General features: G+C 45.7%; 2 protein-coding genes across 3 annotated transcripts; both read left to right on the forward strand.

The window, feature by feature from the left end:
- The first annotated feature begins 928 nt into the window (after positions 1–928).
- On the forward strand, positions 929–1,606 carry LOC133782861 (uncharacterized). The gene has a single exon (XM_062222280.1). The coding sequence runs from the start codon at positions 1,096–1,098 to the stop codon at positions 1,516–1,518; it is 423 nt and encodes a 140-aa protein (XP_062078264.1). The 5' UTR covers positions 929–1,095; the 3' UTR covers positions 1,519–1,606.
- Positions 1,607–2,294: 688 nt separating this feature from the next.
- LOC133782862 (uncharacterized) lies at positions 2,295–15,197 on the forward strand. Of its 2 annotated transcripts, none has more exons than XM_062222281.1 (3): positions 2,295–5,906; positions 5,988–6,478; positions 6,559–15,197. In XM_062222281.1, the coding sequence occupies exon 3, from the start codon at positions 9,603–9,605 to the stop codon at positions 10,836–10,838; it is 1,236 nt and encodes a 411-aa protein (XP_062078265.1). In that variant the 5' UTR covers positions 2,295–5,906; positions 5,988–6,478; positions 6,559–9,602; the 3' UTR covers positions 10,839–15,197. The 2 variants fall into 2 exon arrangements, with proteins under 2 accessions (XP_062078265.1, XP_062078266.1); XM_062222282.1 differs by having other exon boundaries at positions 2,328–5,906; positions 6,559–7,389.
- Positions 15,198–20,538: the final 5,341 nt, after the last annotated feature.

Here is a 20,538-nt window from a genome sequence, read left to right on the forward strand (position 1 = left end):
ATAGAAGCGTGTGTGGTGTGCCGAGTCTGACCAATTCACAAACTTCACCGCGTCCCAACTCAGCCGGCACATAAACGACTCTTCATCGTTATCCTCTTCTCTCTCTCTTTAAAATAAATAAATAACTTCCTATTTACCTTAATAGTACTATTTTGTACTTTGAATATACTTTTTCTATCTTAATTTGTCAGTGTTCTCATCACAAAATTTAATACATCTTCATTTACGTGCAGAAATGTAGACTTAAATAAATGTTTAAATACGGTAAAATAGTAAAAAGATATCGATTTGAAGATTGAATTTTTTTATCATTAGGACTTCATTATTTTTCTTTTTCGTAATATAAGAAATAGGATTAAATTTTAAAGATAAATAAGACATAAAGACCTAATTTATCCATAAAGAGAGTGGACATAGTTCTTAAAAATAATTAATAAATGTATTAGACATAACAGCATATGTGTTTTTACTTTTTAGTATTAATCCATATTTCTATTGTAACAATAATTTAATTATTTCAATTAAAAAAAATTATGAATTATTTAATCTTTCAAAAAGATTAATTGTTTAACATAAAAAATGGCTTATTTAAATTAGTTAAATTTGGTCATTTTTTAAAATAATAGTATAAATACTCGCATTATAATTCAAAATATTAAAAATTATAATTAAATGCACATCAATATTTTTGTAAATATTATTTATTTTTCTAATCTAAATAGTGTTGAGTGTACTCTTTGTTTTTTTTTTTTTTTCATTCATGCCTTATTTAATCTTTTTTTCCCTTCTTTCATTTGGAAGAGATATTTTGTTGAAAAAGAAAAGAATCTCTACTCAATATCCAACCAAAAAATGCCACGTGTCCAACGACAATTAGACTTTTCATTCACTTCTGAACCCAAAACAAAACAAAACAAGAGTAATTGAGAAATCTCACTAAACATTTCCAATTCCAAATCCCCAAACCACCAAAAAGCCCTCTCTTTCTTCGACTCTTCCTTCTTCCATATCCTCATCTTCTTTCTCTTCTTCAACTATATAATCCAAATTCTTCGATTTCAATCTCCAATTCCATACTCTCACTCCTTGTCTCCCATGGCCGAGAAACCGATATTTACGAATATGCTCCAAAATGAGAATTACGAACAACGCGCAGGAGTAGGAGAAGAAGAGTTTGAATCGGAAGGAAACGCGTGCGGTTGTTTCGGTTTCGGTGTATTCGCGAGGAGACGACGTCGTTCCGGTGGAGATTACGAGCGAGAGACGAGGGCGAAGACATGGTTGGTGAAGAAGATGAAGAAGGTGAAGGAGTTGTCGGAAGTGGTTGCTGGACCTAAGTGGAAGAACTTTATCAGAAAGATCGGAGGTTACTGTAATGGTAATAGGAAGCAAAAGAATACGAATCGGTTTCAGTATGATGCTCAGAGCTATGCTCTCAATTTCGATAATGGCGGCTTTGATGATGAAGAAGAAAAAGATGAAGAGGATGATCTTCTTCTTGATTTTTCTCATAGGTGATCTTGTGTTAATATTATTATTAAAAATGAAATTTATTGTAATTTATTTTATTGATTCATATTCACTGAAATTTAATCTTTGCGTCCCATTTTGAGTGAATTTTTTATTTTAATTTATTCTTGAAATTATATTGGACAAATATATCTAAAATCAAGTTTTACTTTCACTGTTGATTTTGTATCGAAATACAACAAAAAAAAAATTACATAAATAACATATCAAACACAAATTTCCATATTTGAAAAAAAAACCCAAAAATTGCAAACAAAACTACAAAAGTATAAATGGAATAGTTCAAAATGAGGGTAAGAATTGGGTCAAAGGAGATTCAGGCTATAGGAATTTTTGTTTTAGTTAGAGAGAGAAGGAGAAGATAGGAAAGGAGAGAGAAATTTGTAAGAGGGGCAATTTAGTCCAAATATGTTTTACAAGCATAGTTTTCAAATAATTTTCAACTTAAGCATTTTTATGAGTAATTAGCAACAAAACCACATTATCTTCACCGTTTGCTACACTTAACTCCCCATTCTTTTTTTTTCGCTCGTGAAATTTCTGAATCCCCAGTTCCATTAGCAAATCTAAGGATCTAAGGTTTCCGTTTGTTGTGGCTGATAATTGTCAACGTGGATATAAATGTCTATAATTTATTGAGTCACATATTAAATAGCAATGAGATATCATAATTTTTTAATTAAAAAGTAAATAAAAATCACTTTAGTTTAAAATAAATTAATCAAAATTAAAAAAATTACTTAAAAATATTAAAAACTAAAAATATATGTTAAAAACAAAGAAATTAATATTAATCTATAATTTGAAATCAAATTAAAAAATTAAAAACTAAATTCCTAATTTTTTCTCTTTCTTTCTCATTCTTCTCCTTCTTTCCCTATTGACGCCGTTTTTCGTCAACTTAGAAATGAAGAGTGATTAAACAAAATACTAGAAGAGACAAACAATAAAAGACACGATGTTTACGTGGTTCAGCAGTTAAAATCTGCTTAGTCCACGAGTCGGTATTATTCAATTTTTGGAATTCTCTCAAAGCTTTTCTGGAAGCAAATTTACATACAAATTTCTCAGTCCCCACAAATGAATTGTTCCACGCTATTTATAAAGTGGTTTACAGAATATCTCCCCTCATATTTCGGGGATTTATTATACAAATAAATTAAATGAATGTAATTAAGTGCGTATAGTTACTACGTACGCGTATAAATCCCATGATATTTGATATTTAATAACAGATTACAACCAATCCCTTAGATATAGGGATTCTATAACAATAACTATGTTCACACTTATCTTGCGACCTTGGACATTCGAATTACCTGCTTTCGAGACCGACCCACCATCACGAGCTCGCTACCTCAGTTCGCCTCAGCTTTTAACAAGCAACCTTGTTCAGATCATTATTTTCAAGCTCACAATGCTCGAGCTCAAACCGTCTTGTTAGATGGTAGGAAATGAATCAGGAAATTTATACAAGTGCTGAACCATTGTCATTGTAGCTTCGAGCTTGACTTATAATCTCGGAACACCTCCGAGACCACATAGTTTCTGAGCTCGCCAATTCTGACGTTGTCGCACTAACTGCTCAGTGAGACTGTTCTTGATATTTTGATTAAAGTTGATTATGACGAACCTGCGTATTCCAAGCTTACACTTTACGAGCCTGACTTTCGAGACCAAAAATTTGTATTCTCGAAATTTGGGTGTAACATTTTGCCCCCTCAAAAGTTTCAGTTCGAATCCTATGAGAAGGAAACTTTTGAACTGCCACTTCCGAAAATCGAGCCACCCACCACACTCGAGTGTGGACACGCGTCAGTCATAGATTGCACAGTCAGAGTACTCGAGTACTCTTTTCATCTACCCACTTCTTTTCAAATCCCAGCTTTTTGCCACCAAAGTTATATTCGTACCCCACCCGTTTGATCAAATTCCAAATTGAACCAAAGACCCAGATCAACCTAACCCTTGATATCCTTTGGGGTCTATAAATAAGCCAACTTTATCTTCTTCATTTTACTTTTATTCTTTCTACAGAACAAAAAAACTCGTACTAGAAGAAGAAAAAAGAAAAACTAGAGATTTCTTTGCATGTTCTCAAAACCCAAAAAGCAAAGCAATCTTTCATCCGTCAATTCAGTGGGATCGTCTCTGCTGCCTCTTCTACAATCGACGATATCCTCGTATCCTCAGTCCAATTTACGTAAGTGCTCTGATCATTCATTGGTGTGTATACATTTTTTATTTTCTGCGTGCTTTTTCTGCTGTATGAATAGTTTATCTAATATTGAACAAACTTTGGATTAAATTTTTTTTGAAATCACGGTTTTCAAACCCAGATTTAGTGTAAAAAATGCAAAAATAGGGTCTTTTGGATTAAAGTAGTGTTTCGTGTAAGCAAAGAAATAGGGGTTTTGACTTAGGTTTTTTAACTGCACAAATCCCAAAATTATCACCTTTTTGGGTAACTGTCAGCTTTATCCCTGAAAATCCGAGATCCTTATATTTGATATCCACCACCCCACTCTCTCGTGTAAGTACGCGGTCGAAGCTCGAACTTTACAATGGTTTGGGATTCACCTTCGAATTCAACTTATCCTTTTGAGACCCCAGTCTCGATTGAGTTAATTCCGTGATCTCAGGTTTTCGAGCTCGAATCACCAAAACTATCTTTTCTCTTTTCTTTTCTTTTTCTTTCATGCCTTGCCCTCACCCTTTTCTTTCTTGCTAGATGTCGCAGAATTCTTAGAATCGGTGGGGGTCAGAGCTCGCAATCCCAATTCTCCATCAATTCCTAGCCCAGAATCACCCTTCACTCGGAACCAACGCCTGATACGCGAACACCGGGAGAGGTGCGAACAAGAAGACATCTGAGATCACTTCCGACGCCAGATTAACGAGGTCGAGGAGAAGAAGAGGAAAATACTCCGGGTCGTAGTCTCCCTAGATCTGGATCCCAAGATCAGACCCGTCCTTCTCGATCTGAAATTCAAAGTCACCATCGCTTTCGAGCCTGGTGTTCTTTCATTATCACTGATGGGAGATCATTCGAGCTGCCCTTCTACCTCACAAGATGCTTCAATTCTGACCTCAAGGGAGGAATTCTTCGAGGCCGAACAATACTGGAGCTCAGTCTCATCCACGAGCCAAATATCTGACCTGCTAGCCCACCATGGCTTGAAACTCGCAGGCGCTCTAATATGTCGGCCTACGACCTCAAGCAAGTAGAGCTACTTTGCTCCAGAAGATGGCAATCCCAACAACAAAATCAAGCTCGCCGCATGGAGTCGCGAGCACATGAGGGCAGGGCTCTGCTCCCCTTAAAGTCCTACTTCAAGGACTTTCTAGACTTTGTTGGACTCGCTCCCTTCCAACTCCAGACCAATTCTTACAGGGTCCTCTCGGCCCTTAAATCGTTATATCACGAGCTAAGGTGGGAAGGACCCTCACCTCGAGAGATTTTATATCTCTTTTGCCTCAAGGGCATTCCCTCTCGAGCTAGGGGAGGAGACGAATTCTACTACCTCTCGATCTATCCAAAGGAGAAGAAGCTCTTTGGGGACATGCCCAATCATCCCCCGAACTTCAAGCTCGCATTCTTCTGAACAGATGGCCTCACCCCTTCGAAGTTTTACTCTTTCCAACGCATTCGTAAGTGCTCTTAAGCCTAACCTTCTTTCTTTTTCACCAAATCATAAGGCTCGGAATTCTAACGTTAAACTGTTTCTACAGCCAACTACCACCATCCCACTCCTACCGACTCGATGGTGGAACATAAGGCAGCTTTGTTCCAACTGCCTTATGGACAACGATCGCAGTCGTATCTTCTCCACGAAGAGCAACTTCAAGCCTGCTGCCTTTTGGAGGAAGGCCAGTCAACCGATGACTCTGCCTAAAGCAAATACTTCCGATGGGATCACGTGTTGCTTCCTCCGAGGAGGAGGTCTTCGAGCTCGCGAGCTCGCTCCCCTGCAGCTCGCTGTAATGACCGTCCTGCTATGAGAAACGAAGCTCAAGATAAAGCTTCACCGAGCTCGGGTAATGGAGGTAAAGTTGTGCTTAGCTCCAAAATGTAGTCACCATCCTTACTTAAGTACAAACCCGACACCTTAATACTTTTCCCCGACCCTAGGGATAATTTTTACGCTTGGTCCTGGGTAGATCATAGGGTGCATAGGTTCGATAGTTGGCTAGGCCCGTTTCAAACCATGTATAGTCTAAATGAGGTCTGGGATAGGGTCTCCGTTCAATACAGGACCAATATATATAGGGACCTCTCTAGGCCAACCCCTACTTATAGAGAAGGGACTCCCCAGCGTCCTCGGAGGTTAGAGGAATTACTTGGTCGCCGAGCTCAAGCTCGATAGAGAGTACCAGTTAGGTTTCTTTTCTCCTTATTTTTGCTTCTTTTAGTGGCTTAAGCTCGTATACTAAACTGTAACTTGTATGTTTTGCAGAAGACATGGACTTTGACCTAGACAACGTGCTCAACCACCCAGCAGGAACCAAGGGAAGCAAGCTCCCAAGGGCGTCTCAAAGAGGAGGACGCCCCTCCAAAGCCCTGAAGAAAACCGAGGTGACTCCTCCACCCTCGGCTGTCCAAGATACGATCCAAGTTGCCGACCCTACACCTGAGGTCATGGTCTTTACTCAAGTGGAGTTGGCGGCGCCTGCGGACCTCTTGCTTCCGATCTCATCCCCCAAGCGACCTGCACCAGCCCCCAGAAAACCAGCCTCTACCCAGGAACGTCTTCTGTCTATCTCAACCCACCTTCCCGAGTATGTGATTGATCCAGCCGTAGGGTCACACGGGATCAACTTGGGCTCGAACGTCTTATCCCGATTCGGCCAAAGCCTTAACAACCTCGGAGCTCCCCAATGGCAATTCCTCACCTCCTGCCGCGACACAAACACCATCTTTGACAAGGGCAGTGAGCTCTTCACCTCGGTAAGTCATTTTATTTTGTAATGTTGCCTATACATACTTATCTTGTATGTTTAATAACCCACTTTTGTTTATGTCTACAGGCTTTTGCCGCATTTGTTCAACAAAAATTCAAGTTGAACATTGAGGTTTTAGCAAGCCAGGCCCATGCTCATGAAGCAAAGAACCTCCAGTTAAAGGTCATAGACGAGGTCAAGGTCGCGATGCTGAAGGTGTCCGAGTTTCAAAAGAAGTTGGAGGTTGCCCTGGCATCTTCCCAAAGGGTGTCCAATCTCAAGTCTACAATGGTCGTGACTTTAAAAGAAGTCGAGGCCAAGAACTCCGAGATCAAGGAGAAGGAATCCAAAATCAGAGAACTCCAAGAGCTCAATGCCAAACTGGAGGAGGACAAAAATGCAACCTTCGATATAATCAAAGGTGAGAAGGCCCACCTTCTTGAGGAGATCAAGAAGAAAAAAGATCATGTTGTCGACATGGCGATGTACCATATCTGGGTCAACAATCCTGATCTCGACACCAGCTTCTTGGACAACCTTGAGGCCAAGTTCGTTGAGAGGTGGCAGACTCGCCTCGACGAAGAAGACGCCAGGGCTGAGGTCGAGGAGACGGCTAGAGCGTCCGGAGCCGCTGAAGAGGAGGAACCTGCTCCGTGAGGGCGAGGTCATGGGCTGCCTCCCATTAATATCTTTTGTAATACTTAACTTAATTTATACATGCCCTTAGGGAGAAGACAATTCTCAGCTCGATTCAGAACTATTTTTTATATAGCAATGTTAATCTTAAATGCGTACAATCTTCTGGGTGAAAATCTTTCATGCATTTGATTTTGCTTTCAGCTTTTTGTTTTAATATTATGCTTTACATTTCGGGGTCAAAATATTTTGAACATGTTATATTAAAAACTTGCTTTTATATTTTTTTATCTGTACAAATACATATATTGTATTTATGCTCGAATTCCAATGCACGCATGCACCGTTTGTTCGAAATATCCATGTCTGACTTCGTTAATGTCAAGGTCGGACCTTACTTTCACCATGTACTCAAAAGTACTTAGTTGGTGTGGATGCTGAAAATTATACACCGGTAACAGACCCGCATCTCATGCCTAAGGTCCCTGGGAGATCCAAAGCAACCATGTCTTAAATCCCTTTGATCCCTCGAAAGGATACCCAAATCAACCTTGCTCCAAATGACCACTTCATCTTGGACACCCACGAGCGCCCCAGACGTCTCACGAGACTTGTCACCTCGCACGTCACGGGTGCATACGGCGCCTCGCGGATGCATATGGCGCCTCGCGCCCATGTGGCCTCGCAGGCACATGAGAGTCTCGCTCGCACCCCTGATGTCGCACAACCGCCTCACGCACCCCAGGCATCTCGCAAGCCATGTCGCCTCGCCTCGCCTAGCCCTGCGCATCAGGCGCGCCATGGGCCATGACGCCTCACGCGCCCCAGGCGTCTCGCGAGCCATGTTGCCTCGCCTCGCCTCGCACATCAGCCGCGCCATGGGCCTAGCGAGACCGTTGTCTCGCCTTCACCTTGCCCCACGCACTAGCTACGCCATGGACCCTCACCTTGCCCCGCGTACTAGCTACGCAATGGGCCTCGCGAGACTAATGTCTCGCCCTCGTCTCGCCCCGCGCACTAGCCGCGCCATGAGCCTCGCGAGACCAGTGTCTTGCCCTCACCTTGCCCCGTGCACTAGCTGCGCCATGGGCCTCGCGAGACCAGTGTCTCGCTTGCGCACCAGTCGCGCCATGGGCCACGTGAGAGACGCCCCCACCTCACCTCGTCACATCCGTGCCACTAGGGGTTGCGTACGTAGTGGGCCTCGTTGGAGGGGCCTTATCTCTCCCCTTAAGATAAGTGCTACTAACGGGGCACCACTCTTACTGTGGGTCTAACTAGAGGTAAGATCAAGGACCTCTTTAACGCACCATTAAGAACGAATTGGGGAAGCCTCATAGCGATTCATGCAAAGTCGGAAGAAATACTAAGCAACCTGAAAAACTGATGGGAGCTAAAGCATGGACACGAGGCCCACGCCAGACAAGTAGTGGGAGTACTAGGAGAGGGGACATGGCCTGTATGCTTCTAACCTGATGTCAGAGTCGACACCACCACCAACACCACTACGCCTGGTGCCACTCCTCTGACACTCATACTAAAGAAGTAGTGGAGACATCCCCACAGAATCTAACCATGTACTGGAGCCAACACCACTACCCCTGAGACCACTCTCCTGACAGTGTAGTTGTGTACCATCTGGTCCCTTGGACCACAATGTATCAGAGGCCATTAGAGCCCACTATAAAAGGAACCCCACTTACACATGGAAGGGGGTTGGAAAAAAACACTGTAGCTGGACACAAAAGTGAAATACAAGTTCTTTTCTCCATTTTCTCTTCTGCAACTATTTTCTAAGTTTCTGTTTAGATTTTGGAAGTTCTTCATTTATAAACACTATACCTTGATTTTTCTAACTTAACTTCATTGACGAGTTCTCACCGTCAGGCCCCAAAGGAACTTGAGGTTCACGGAGATGAAAGAGAAGCCTCATCCCCGACAGTCCCACCTGAGGAGGATCGTCCAAGGCCAACGACTGCCCCAGCAAGGGATGCCGATGAGTTCCTGCCTCCAAGGCGGCCGCAGGTGCCAAACTCCGGCGGCAGGATCTAGGCCTATCGGAGCGCAGACCTGACAAACACCCTCAGGTCCACTCTGTGAGCTCGAGTTCTAGATCTCGATTCTACGAAGACGAGATACGTGAATTGCACCGTAAGAATCAAAGGCTAGAAACCACCCTGGAAAACATGCAAGAGGTGTTAAATGGCCTGTTGCAAGGGAGATCAAACGTAACACTCCCTAAGAGAAAAGAGAGAGGTCAAGAGGGGGAAGAAACCACCGTCCCAGTAGACGACAAAAGGATTCAACTCTCCACCAGTAACACCCCCTGAATGAAGCAGCACGAACGTCCCAGACCACCGAAGCATCCCTAGAGGCCAGAGCCGAAGACCAACGCTGGCCCTCGTAACGATGTTGAAGTCACCTTAAGGAGAACACTCTCAGATTTATGAGAGGAACTCAACAAAAAGAGGGCGAGTAAAAGGACCACGCCTCCTATGGCACCTCGGGAAGGCAAAGGAAAGGGAGACCCTAACCCATCCACGCTGAGGGACTCCTTGAACAAGAGGAGACAAGAGCTAGACACAGAAATGAGGAGCCTACGAAGTAAAATCATCACCGCCTTTGGAGGACAAGCCATTGAGGATGAGTTCGACCATGAGTCGCCCTTCATCAAGGAGATCCAAGCCATCCGGCTCCCAGCCAACTTCAAGGAGCCCCATATGACCCCATATGAAGGAAGCACATATCCTAAATACCATCTGGATGCATTTAACGACTTGATGAAGTTAAGGGGAATTAGTAGCGGGGCCAGATGTCATTGCTTCGCTGTCACATTGAAAGGACCTACGTACAAATGGTTCAAAAGACTTAGACCAGGGTCTATCAGATCTTGGCAACAATTTTATGATGAATTTCTCCAACACCACCACCCCGTGCGGGACTACACGATGTTGGGCACCAGCCTCGCTAACGTAAAGCAAGGAGAAAATGAGAGTCTAAAGAGCTACATTCACAGGTTCAATATGGAGGCGACCAAAGTAGGGAGTTTGACCCGTAGAGAGCTAAAAATGGCCATCACAACCGGAGTACGCTCGGGAAGCCAGTTATGGGATAACATGCTCAAGAGGGAGGTCACAGATTTGGACAATTTCTACGAACGGGCACAGAAATACATTCGCGTAGAGGATGGTCACGAGAGCCTTAAGGCTGGAAAAGGCCAATCCCCACCAAAACCCTCAATCCGGGAAAGCCAAAGCGATGCAGAGAAGAAGAGGGTCTATGAAGGAATAAGGGATGACCAGCCTCGAAAGCCCCAGCGCACTGATGAGCGCAGGCAGGGCCCCTACACCTCTTATACTGACTTCACCCATGCTAGAGAACATATTTTCGTCACGAATGAAAACCAAGTCCCTTTCAGAAGGCCCTCGCCAATGAAAAAAGACCCCATCAAATATTTCCAGTATCACAAAGATATCGGCCACACCACCGTGGAATGTAACCACTTGAAGGTAGAAATCGAGGAGCTTATACGTAGAGGACACTTGGGTAGATATGTCTGCAAGGAGAGCCAAAGGCCGAAAAAAGGAGCATCCTCACCGCGGGCACAAGAGGTGGCCCCAAAAATACAGGGAGAGGTCAATACCATTTTTGGAGGGCCAGGATTCGGAGGTGAATCAAGGAAGGGGAGAGACAAATATACCAGGGAGGCAAGACGGAGTCCACCACCATGAGTATTAAGTTTGGAGCAACGCCCCCCAAAGAATTTCAAGGGTGAGAATGACTCGATAACCTTCACCGAAGAAGACACACGGGGTGTGCATTTCCCTCATAACGACCCATTGGTGCTGGCCGTCCAGCTTGCTAACATGAGGATGCATCGGGTCCTAGTGGATAATGGAAGCTTTGTAGAAATCCTGTATTGCCTTCCCTTGGAGAAGATGGGACTGAACATCTGGCACCTGAAGCCCTGCGATACCTCCCTGTATGGATTTACAGGAGATTCAATATAGCCCCTAGGGGCAATTAAATTAGCTCTCACCATGGGAAAACAACCCAGGAAAACTACCATAATGGCCAACTTTGTCGTGTTAGATTGTGCCTCAACCTTCAATGCGGTATTAGAGAGACCCTCCCTAAGAGAATTGAAGGCGATAACTTCTGTGTACCACTTAGCTATGAAATTACCAACTTGGGGGAATAGTAAGTGTGAGAGGGGAGCAGAAGGAAGCGATGGAATGCTATAATACATCCCTTCGCACGGCCACAAAGCCTTCGATGCCTATGGCAATGGTTGTTCATGAAGGTGCAAACCTACACGAGTTGGACCCACGAGTCACGGAGGAATCTAGAGCCGAACCGGTTGAAGAGTTGGAAGAAATCACGGTCATGAATGAGCCGTTGAGAAAGTTGAAGGTAGGGAAAAACCTTATGGGTGACGTGAAGGAGAAGCTAGTAGAATTCTTGAAAGCCAACCTCGACGTATTCGCCTGGAGTCACGAGGACATGGTAGGGATAGACCCAGCGGTCATGTGCCACCACCTGAACATCGACCCAAAAGCAAGGCCTGTGAGGCAGAAAAGGAGAGCGCTGGACCCAGAGAGATACGCGGCCCTAAAAGAGGAGGTTGACAAGTTGAAGGCAAATGGGTTTATCTTAGAGGAATTTTACCCATTATGGGTATCAAACCCAGTGCTAGTCCCGAAGCCCAACAGAAAGTGGAGGACTTGTGTGGACTTTACTAACCTCAATAAGGCCTGCCCAAAGGACAGCTTCCCGCTTCCTAGATAGACCAGTTAGTAGACGCCACAGCGGGGCACGAGCTACTTAGCTTCATGGATGCATATTCCGGGTACAACCAAATACCCATGAACCCGGCTGATGAAGAGCACACTTCGTTCATAACAAACAAGGGGCTGTATTGCTACAAAGTGATGCCTTTTATTTTAAAAAACGCAGGCCCTAATTATCAAAGGTCGGTGAACAAAATGTTTGCAAATAAAATAGGAAGGAATATGGAAGTATACATGGACGATATGCTGGTAAAGACAAAGAAGGCGGGAGAGCTCACCAACGATCTCATGGAAATGTTCGACACCCTTCGAAAGTTTAGAATGAAGCTAAACCTGCTCAAGTGCACCTTCGAAGTTTCATCAGGAAAGTTCCTGGGTTTTATGGTGAATTTCTGAGGTATCGAGGCTAACCCTAAAAAAATCAAGGCATTGTTAGAAATGAGCCCACCACGAAGCAAGAAGGAGGTGCAGTGCTTAACAGGGAGAGTAGCAGCCCTCGATAGGTTCATCTCCAGGTCTACTGACAAATGCCTCCCTTTCTTCAACATCCTAAAAGGGAACAAAAAGTTTGCTTGGGATGATGAATGCCAGGATGCCTTCACCAAGGTAAAGGAACACCTTGGAAAACCACCCCTTCTGGCCAAGCCAGAACAAGGGGAGAAGTTGTATTTGTATCTAGCTGTATCAGAGCATGCTATAAGCGCCGCCTTGGTCAAAGGAGAAAAGAAGAACCAACAACTCGTGCACTATGTAAGGAAACGGTCAATAGACGCAGAAGCCCGGTACCCAGAAATAGAGAAGCTAGCATATGCCTTGATAGTGGCTTCTCGAAAGTTGAGGCCCTATTTTTCATGCTCATGCTATCGAGGTGCTCACAAACACCCATCTGCGTCAAGTCTTGCACAAGCCGAAGACTTCGGGAAGGTTGTTAAAATGGTCGATTGAATTGAGTCAATTCGACATCACTTACACCCCAAGGACCTCAATCAACAGGCAGGTACTTACAGACTTTATAGTCGAGTTTGCACACCGACCCCATGAGGAGGGAGAAATAGAAGAGAATGAACCAGCGCATGAAGAGGAAAAGCACCCTGAAGAATGGAGCCTCCATGTAGACGGGGCATCTAACGAAGGAGGAGCCGGCGCTGGCATAGTAATGACGGGACCTGAGGGGCACAAGATGTATTGTGCCTTGAGATTTGGATTTTAAGCTTCTAACAATGAGGCAGAATACGAGGCGTTTTTGGCCGAGTTGCGGCTAGTTAGGGAGTTAAAGGTAACTCATTTGCATGTCTTTAGTGACTCACAGCTGGTAGTGTTTCAGGTGAAGGGTGAATACTAAGCTAGAGGTCCAAAAATGGTTGCATATCTCGCCAAGGTGAAGGGGTATTTGGATCAGTTCGAAAAGTACACCATAGAACAGATCCCAAGGGAGCAGAACACAAACGCCGATGCACTTGCAAAACTCGCCTCCACACGAGACAAAGACACACTTGAGTCCATCCCGGTCGAATACCTCCCCAAGCCAAGCATAGCAGAAGAAAGGATCAACATGGTTAATAGCACTGAGGAGTCATGGTTTGCACCCATCGTGAGGTACTTAATTGACGGGACCTTGCCTTTGGACAAAAAAGATGCCCGTAAACTGACTTACAAAGCCGCTCAATACACCCTAGTAGATGGAGCCTTATATAAGAGAGGCTTCTCTACCTCGCTCCTATGGTGCGTAGATAAGGGAGAGGCTTTAAAATTTTTACAAGAGATACACGAAGGGGAATATGGAAATCATGCTGGGGGCAGTCCATGGCAAAAAAGGCCATCTGCAGGGGTATTATTGGCCTACCATGGAGAAGGACGCGAGCGGCTTCGCGAGAAGGTGTGACAAGTGCCAGAGACATGCAAATTACCCCCGATAGTCACCAAATGAGCTGGTGAACATGACCAGTCCGTGGCCCTTCGTTGTGTGGGGAATTGACTTGATTGGAGCGTTGCCAACAGGAAGAGGAGGAGCTAAATACGCGGTAGTAGCAATCGATTATTTCACTAAGTGGGTGGAAGCAGAGCATTTAGTCAACATAACGGCTACGCAAATCACCACCTTTGTCAACAAGTATATCGTCTGCAGATTTGGAGTACCCTACAAGATTATCTCCGACAATGGAACACAGTTTGAAGGAGGAATATTTGAGGAATACTTCAAGGAAAAAGGAATCAATAGGAATTTCTCCTCAGTAGTACACCCACAAGCCAATGGACAAGTAGAGGCCACCAACAAGATCCTAAAAAGGAACTTGAAAACAAAGTTGGAAAAGTTGAAAGGGGCCTAGGTCGAGGAACTCCCCAATGTACTCTGGGCCTACAGGACCACCCCTTGTTCCACCACTAGGGAGACGCCTTTCGCCTTGGCCTACGGCTGCAAGGCTGTCCTTCCGATAGAAATGAAGATTAACTCCATCTGCACGCAAGCATATGATGACCAGGCTAATATCGCAGCATTGGTCGGGAATTTGGACCTGTTGGAAGCCAAGAGAGAAAGGGCACAACTGAGGCTAGCCACATATCAGCAACGAGCAGCGAGGTACTACAACTCAAGGGTGTGAGAGAGAATGTTCAGGGTAGGAGACTTGGTACTAAGAAAAGTACTCCCTAACATGCGAGACTCGAGGGCGGGGGAACTAGGGGCGAACTGGAAAGGACCCTACCAAGTCGCTCAATGCATACCACCAAACACCTATAAACTGGCCCGCATGGATAACACCATCATACCTCGAGCATGGAATGCGGAACACCTCAAGAAATACTACCAGTGAGACTTCTGCACCCGATGCAAAGAAGACCTATGTTTAGTTTGTTCCTTGTTATGTTAACTTAGTAGGTAGGAATGAAAGAAGCTACTCGGGTAACCTCCCAATTAGATGTAACCGTTTCATATATGTCATTGTAACCCGCCTGCTATGAATGAAACTGTTCGAAACTTCACATGTTATTTTTCTTCTCTATAGCATCCACCAAAGTGCCTGCTGGAATAAATTCCACCAAGAACTTGGGGGGTAGGACACAAGGCAAAATATATAGCAAAGAAGAGGATCCTTAAGGACCCTTATATCAGGAGGATCCTAAAAGACCCCTTATATCAAAAGGATCCTAAAAGGACCCCTGATATCAAAAAGATCCTAAAAGGACCCCTTATATCAGAGGGATCCTAAAAGGACCCCCTATCAGGAGGATCCTAAAAGGCCCCCCTATCAGGAGGACCCTAAAAGGACCCCTTATCTCAGGATCCTAAGCGAGACCTATATAGCAAAGAAGAGGATCTTAAAAGGAACCCTTATATCAGAGGGGTCCTAAAAGGACCCCCTTATCAGGAGGACCCTAAAAGGACCCCTTATCTTAGGATCCTAAACGAGACCCTTATATATATATAACCCCTTATAAATCAAGAAGAAGACCTTGTAAGGTATCGCTTGAGTTCACAAGGATTAGCTACCCTTATGAACATCAAGGAGGCCAAAAGGTCTTACAAGAAAAGCATCTAAATAAGAGTAAATGCTTCCACAAGAGGAAGTTCCTCAGGGGAAGCACCCTCCGATAAGTCTAGAGCGTCCACCAAGCCGTCTAGCCAAAAAGGGTCCTAAAAAAGACCCTTACAAAAATAGTACTATAAATAATGACGAGAATGACGCTTCTCGCAAGAAATAATAAGCGCGCACAAAAATATATAAAAGGATAACTAGAACCCAAGGGTTCAATATATCCTTATAGGAAAAATCAAGAGGCACCAAAGAGGGACCTATTGAACCCCTTCGCATGGGCTCCAAAGGACCTCAAGCCTGATAAATAAAAAAGAGAACCTATCGAACCCCATTATGCGGGCTCAAAAGGACCTCGAACACAGAGGAATAAAGATGAATGATCACATATGTATATATATATATATATAAAAAAAGAGTTTTGATAATATAACAGGGCTCGAAGAAATTACAAGCAAAATAGGGCTCAAATGAGCATACAACCACATTGGACTAAATGGCAAAAATCACAGAATGATAATCTCAAGGCCTCCTACCATAGGCGTTCCACTCAGCCGCCCGGGCAACGGCATGCTCACCAAAGGAGGAGAAATCGAAGTTAAGATTCTGTGTCCATACTCCGTAGAGGGAGCGCTCTATGGATCTATACTCAATATCCGCCTTGTCCGCCTCTAAGGAAGCGACCCTCCCCTGCAATGCTGCGATGGTAGCCTTTGCACCCTCAAGTTCGGTCTCTCAGCAAGTGATCTTTTCCTGCAGCATCGTGGCCTTCACAATCTCCCTCTTCTTCTTTTTTGATGAGGAAGAAGCCTTCGCCAGGGCCTTCTCTAGCTTAAGCTTGGTTTCAGCAAGTTCCCTCTCGAGCCCCTGGACCTGGACCGTAAGACGGTCCCTCTCAGCATTCGACGTGGAGAGGTCTTGAATTGAGTCGAAAAATCGTTGAGCCACTGTATAGGTCTGCACAAGAAAAATAACAATGACAATGATAAGCAACAAAAAAAAAAAGAGAAAAGAGATAAGGCCAACGTAAGATGCATGAACTTACCCAATCGGCGGAACGCGCAAGAGTCTCCCCGAGCTCCAACATGACAAAATTCCCAAGACCACTCCAATCAGCCTCAGGAAGATCCGTTACGACCTGGATATACCATTGCCCATAAGAGGCCACCATGCGGCCCACCCAGAGCGCCCCTTCCGAGCCAAGGGCACTTGGCTGGGTAGGGACAGATGACCCGCTCGCCGAAGGAGGAGGGGGCACAGGAAGATCGGTAAAGTGAGCCCCCGATGGACCAGGAGGGGGCACAGAAAGATTGGAAAAGTGAGCCCCCGATGGACCAGGAGGGGATGCAGGAAGATCGAAAAAAGGAGCCCCCAATGGACCAGGATCAAGGGAAGCCTAAGGGAAAGTATCGAAGTCCTCATAATAGGGACAGACGAAACCCCTCGACATGGCCTGTTGATCCTGGGAGTGGGAGGCCATGTCATGGTCTGTAGGGGCTAAAGGAGGGCACTCCCTGGGAGACAAAGATGGCTGGTGGGGTTGCCTATGTCCTGGGGAGACCCCCTCTGGCACACACTCAGCCTCACCCCCATCCAAGTGAGGATTAGCCAAAACGACCTTTTTCTTCTTTGTTCCAAAAATAGTCCACAACAACTCGAGCTCCGAAACCGGGGACAGCATGTGAAAGTTGAGTTTGGTCACGGTGAAGAGGTGCACATCCATTTTTTTGGCAGGATCAGCCTCGAGAAATTCATCCACTGCATCCGCCTCTGACCCGATAACTTCATGCATGGCGAAATTCTCTACACAATCAACACAGTTGCCGACACAAACATAAGTTCCAAAACAGTAAGTTCCAAAACAGTAAGATCCAAAAAAAAACTTGAAGTACTTACTAGGAGTTGAGCGAAAGTGCTCACAAACAGAGAGGGGACCCTTCACAAAGAAGAAGACCTGCTTCCAAGACCCTGGGTTGGATATAGAACCCCTATCAAGGAGACCGAAGTATTGGCTTTTTGCAGAAAATAAAAGCCTTTTAGGAGAGGGCATGAGGTTATACATGAAGTGCACCTCTTGGGCCGTGGGAGCACACTTGAAGCACTCCATATATGCAATAAAAAGGCAACTCAAGGTCAGCCAGCTATTGGGCGCCAACTGGAGCGAAGCAAGGTCAAAATAGTTGAGAACCGTGATGAAAAACGAGTGTAATGGGATTGTGCCACCTGCTTTCAAGATATGCTCGCTCATGGCCACGTAACCCAGATTTGGGCGATCGGCCCGGCACTTGTTCGAAGGAACGTATAATTTGTATTCTGGGCCAACACACTAGTTCCCCATTATCACCAACAATTTATTTTCAAACACATGGGACACTAGGGTGGATGCCAACAGGGGGCCAGTGTCTTGATCCTCAGCGGTCACCTGTCGTCGCGCTCTCTTCGGCATATCTGCAAAACCAAAAGAAAAAGGTGAGGTGGAAACAGAGCACTTTACCCTCCATTTTTTCTTCCTAGCAAGGGTCATCCACCGAGGCACTGAGTGTGGAAGCGCTAAGCAAGAGTAGATCGAGAATAAGGGTTGAGGAGAAGACGGGACGACCCCATGACAGTCAATAGGGGAAAACGGGGTAGGAGGCTCAGGCGGGAGATTTCCCTCCATAAACTCCAACTCCATCTGCAAATCTAAAAGGGTCACCCTAAGGTTCGCTACATGGTCATTGAGGTCGAAGGGGAAAGGTACTCCATCTCCCCTCAAAACTGAGTCTATTTCGCTCTCTACCACCCAGATTTTACACCTAAGTTCAGCCATGTGCTCAAGTTGACGAATACGGGTCTGCCTTAAGATGTCGTAGTCTTGGTGAGGGTTGTCCTCGGGGGACTCCGAGTCTGGAGACAAGTCAACAAACTCGACCCCCGGAGGAGCGTCGAATGGACCTTCACATGCCATAAGACCTCGTCCCGAAAGCAAAAAGGGTTCACGTATAAATGAGAGGATTGCTACAAAACACAAAGGAATGGGCTCAAAACCTCTAGGCACAAGCACTCTAAATAACCAACTACGGGATGTGAATGAGGGCATGCAACTAGGTTAACTCACGACGAGCTCAGACCAAAGTACCCCATCCCGAGTGGTGCTAATTTGGACCCAATAGACATCAGGGAGAAAGAAAGTATACCTTAAGCAAGCAAAATTGGGCGATGTCGTGGTCAAAAGGAGGTCGAGGGCCAACAGCACCGTCACGGTCAAAGTGAGGCAAATGATCGAAAGTATGCGTCTGCACAAACAAAGGAAAAGGATGTTTTAGTCCCTGAGCACCCACATGAATATGGGCATAAAAAAAATGAAATGACATAAATAATAAAAAGTTAGGTGGTGAGGAATCGAATTCCTCACCTCTTGAAAAGAGTAAGGTTTCCAAAACCACTAAGCCAAAGAAATAAAGGGTGAAGGATAGGCTAGACATGAGGGCTATTTATAAGGATCATGAGCTCATCTTAGCCATTAAGTCCAGTGCTTGATCTATGGTAAAAAATGGAGCTAACACCTGCAATGGGTTTCGCGAAACCAAATAATGGGCTCACACCCAAGCTCAAGCAATAACAAGGATCATGACAGACACCGCCTATGCTTTCAGGACACCATACCGAAGAGTCTACCAGAGCGCCTAAAGGCCCTCTCCTAGACTAGGGCAAGTGTGGATGCTGAAAATTCTACACCAGTAAAAGACCTGCATCTCACGCCTAAGGTCCTTGGGAGATCAAAAGCAACCATGTCTAAAATCCCTTTGATCCCTCGAAAGGATACCCAAATCAACCTTTCTCCAAATGACCACTTCGCCTTGGACACCCATGAGAGCCTCAGACGTCTCGCGAGACTCATCGCCTCGCACCTCACAGGCACCTCGCGGACGCATATGGTGTCTCGCACCCATGTGGCCTCGCAGGCGCATGAGGGTCTTGCGCGTGCCCCTGATGTCGTACAACCGCCTCGCGTACCCCAGGCGTCTTGCGAGCCATGATGCCTCGTGCGCCCCAGGCGTCTTGTGAGCCATGATGCCTCGCGCGCCACAGGCGTCTTGCGAGCCATGTCGCCTCGCCTCGCCCTGTTCATCCACCGCGCCATGGGCCATGACGCCTTGCGCGCCCCAGGCATCTCGCGAGCCATGTCGCCTCGCCTCGCCCCGCGCATCAGCCGCGCCATGGGCCTCGTGAGACCGTTGTCTCGCCCTCACCTTGCCCTGCGCACTAGCCACACCATGGGACTCGCGAAAGTAGTGTCTCGCCCTCACCTTGCCTTGTGCACTAGCCGCACCATGCGCCTCGCGAGACCAATGTCTCGCTCTTGCCTCGCCCCATGCACTAGCCGCGCCATGAGCCTCGCAAGACCAGTGTCTCGCCCTCACCTTGCCCCGCGCACTATCCACGCCATGGGCCTCGCGAGACCAGTGTCTCGCCCGTGCACCAGCTGCGCCATGGGCCTCGCGAGAGACGCCCCCACATCACCTCGTCACATCTGTGCCACTAGGGTTCGCGTACGTAGTGGGCCTCGTTGGAGGGGCCTTATCTCTCCCCTTAAGATAAGTGCTACTAACGGGGCACCACTCTTACTATGGGTTTAACAAAAGGTAAGATCAAGGACCTCTTTAACGCACCATTAAGAACAAATTGGGGAAGCCTCATAGCAATTCATGCAAAGTCAGAAGAAATACTGAGCAACCTGAAAAACTGAGGGGAGCTAAAGCATGGACACAAGGCCCATGCCAGACAAGTAGTGGGAGTACTAGGAGAGGGGACATGGCTTGTATGCTTCTAACCAGATGTCAGAGTCGACACCACCACCAGCACCACTACGCCTGGTGCCACTCCTCTGACACTTGTACTAAATAAGTAGTGGAGACATCCCCACGGAATCTGACCATGTACTGGAGCCAACACCACTACCCCTGAGACCACTCTCTTGATAGTGTACTTGTGTACCATCTGGTCCCCTGGACCACAATGTATCAGAGGCCATTAGAGCCCACTATAAAAAGAACCCCACTTCCACATGGAAGGGGGTTGGAAAAAACACTGTAGCTGGACACAAAAGAGAAATACAAGTTCCTTTCTCC

The sequence above is a fragment of the Humulus lupulus genome, chromosome 6, assembly GCF_963169125.1.
Source record: "Humulus lupulus chromosome 6, drHumLupu1.1, whole genome shotgun sequence".
Lineage (NCBI taxonomy): Eukaryota > Viridiplantae > Streptophyta > Magnoliopsida > Rosales > Cannabaceae > Humulus > Humulus lupulus.

Excerpts from the sequence above, each read along its gene's own strand:
- LOC133782861 (XM_062222280.1), top strand. The coding sequence starts at position 1,096 with ATGGCCGAGAAACCGATATTTACGAATATGCTCCAAAATGAGAATTAC.
- LOC133782862 (XM_062222281.1), top strand. The coding sequence starts at position 9,603 with ATGGCACCTCGGGAAGGCAAAGGAAAGGGAGACCCTAACCCATCCACG.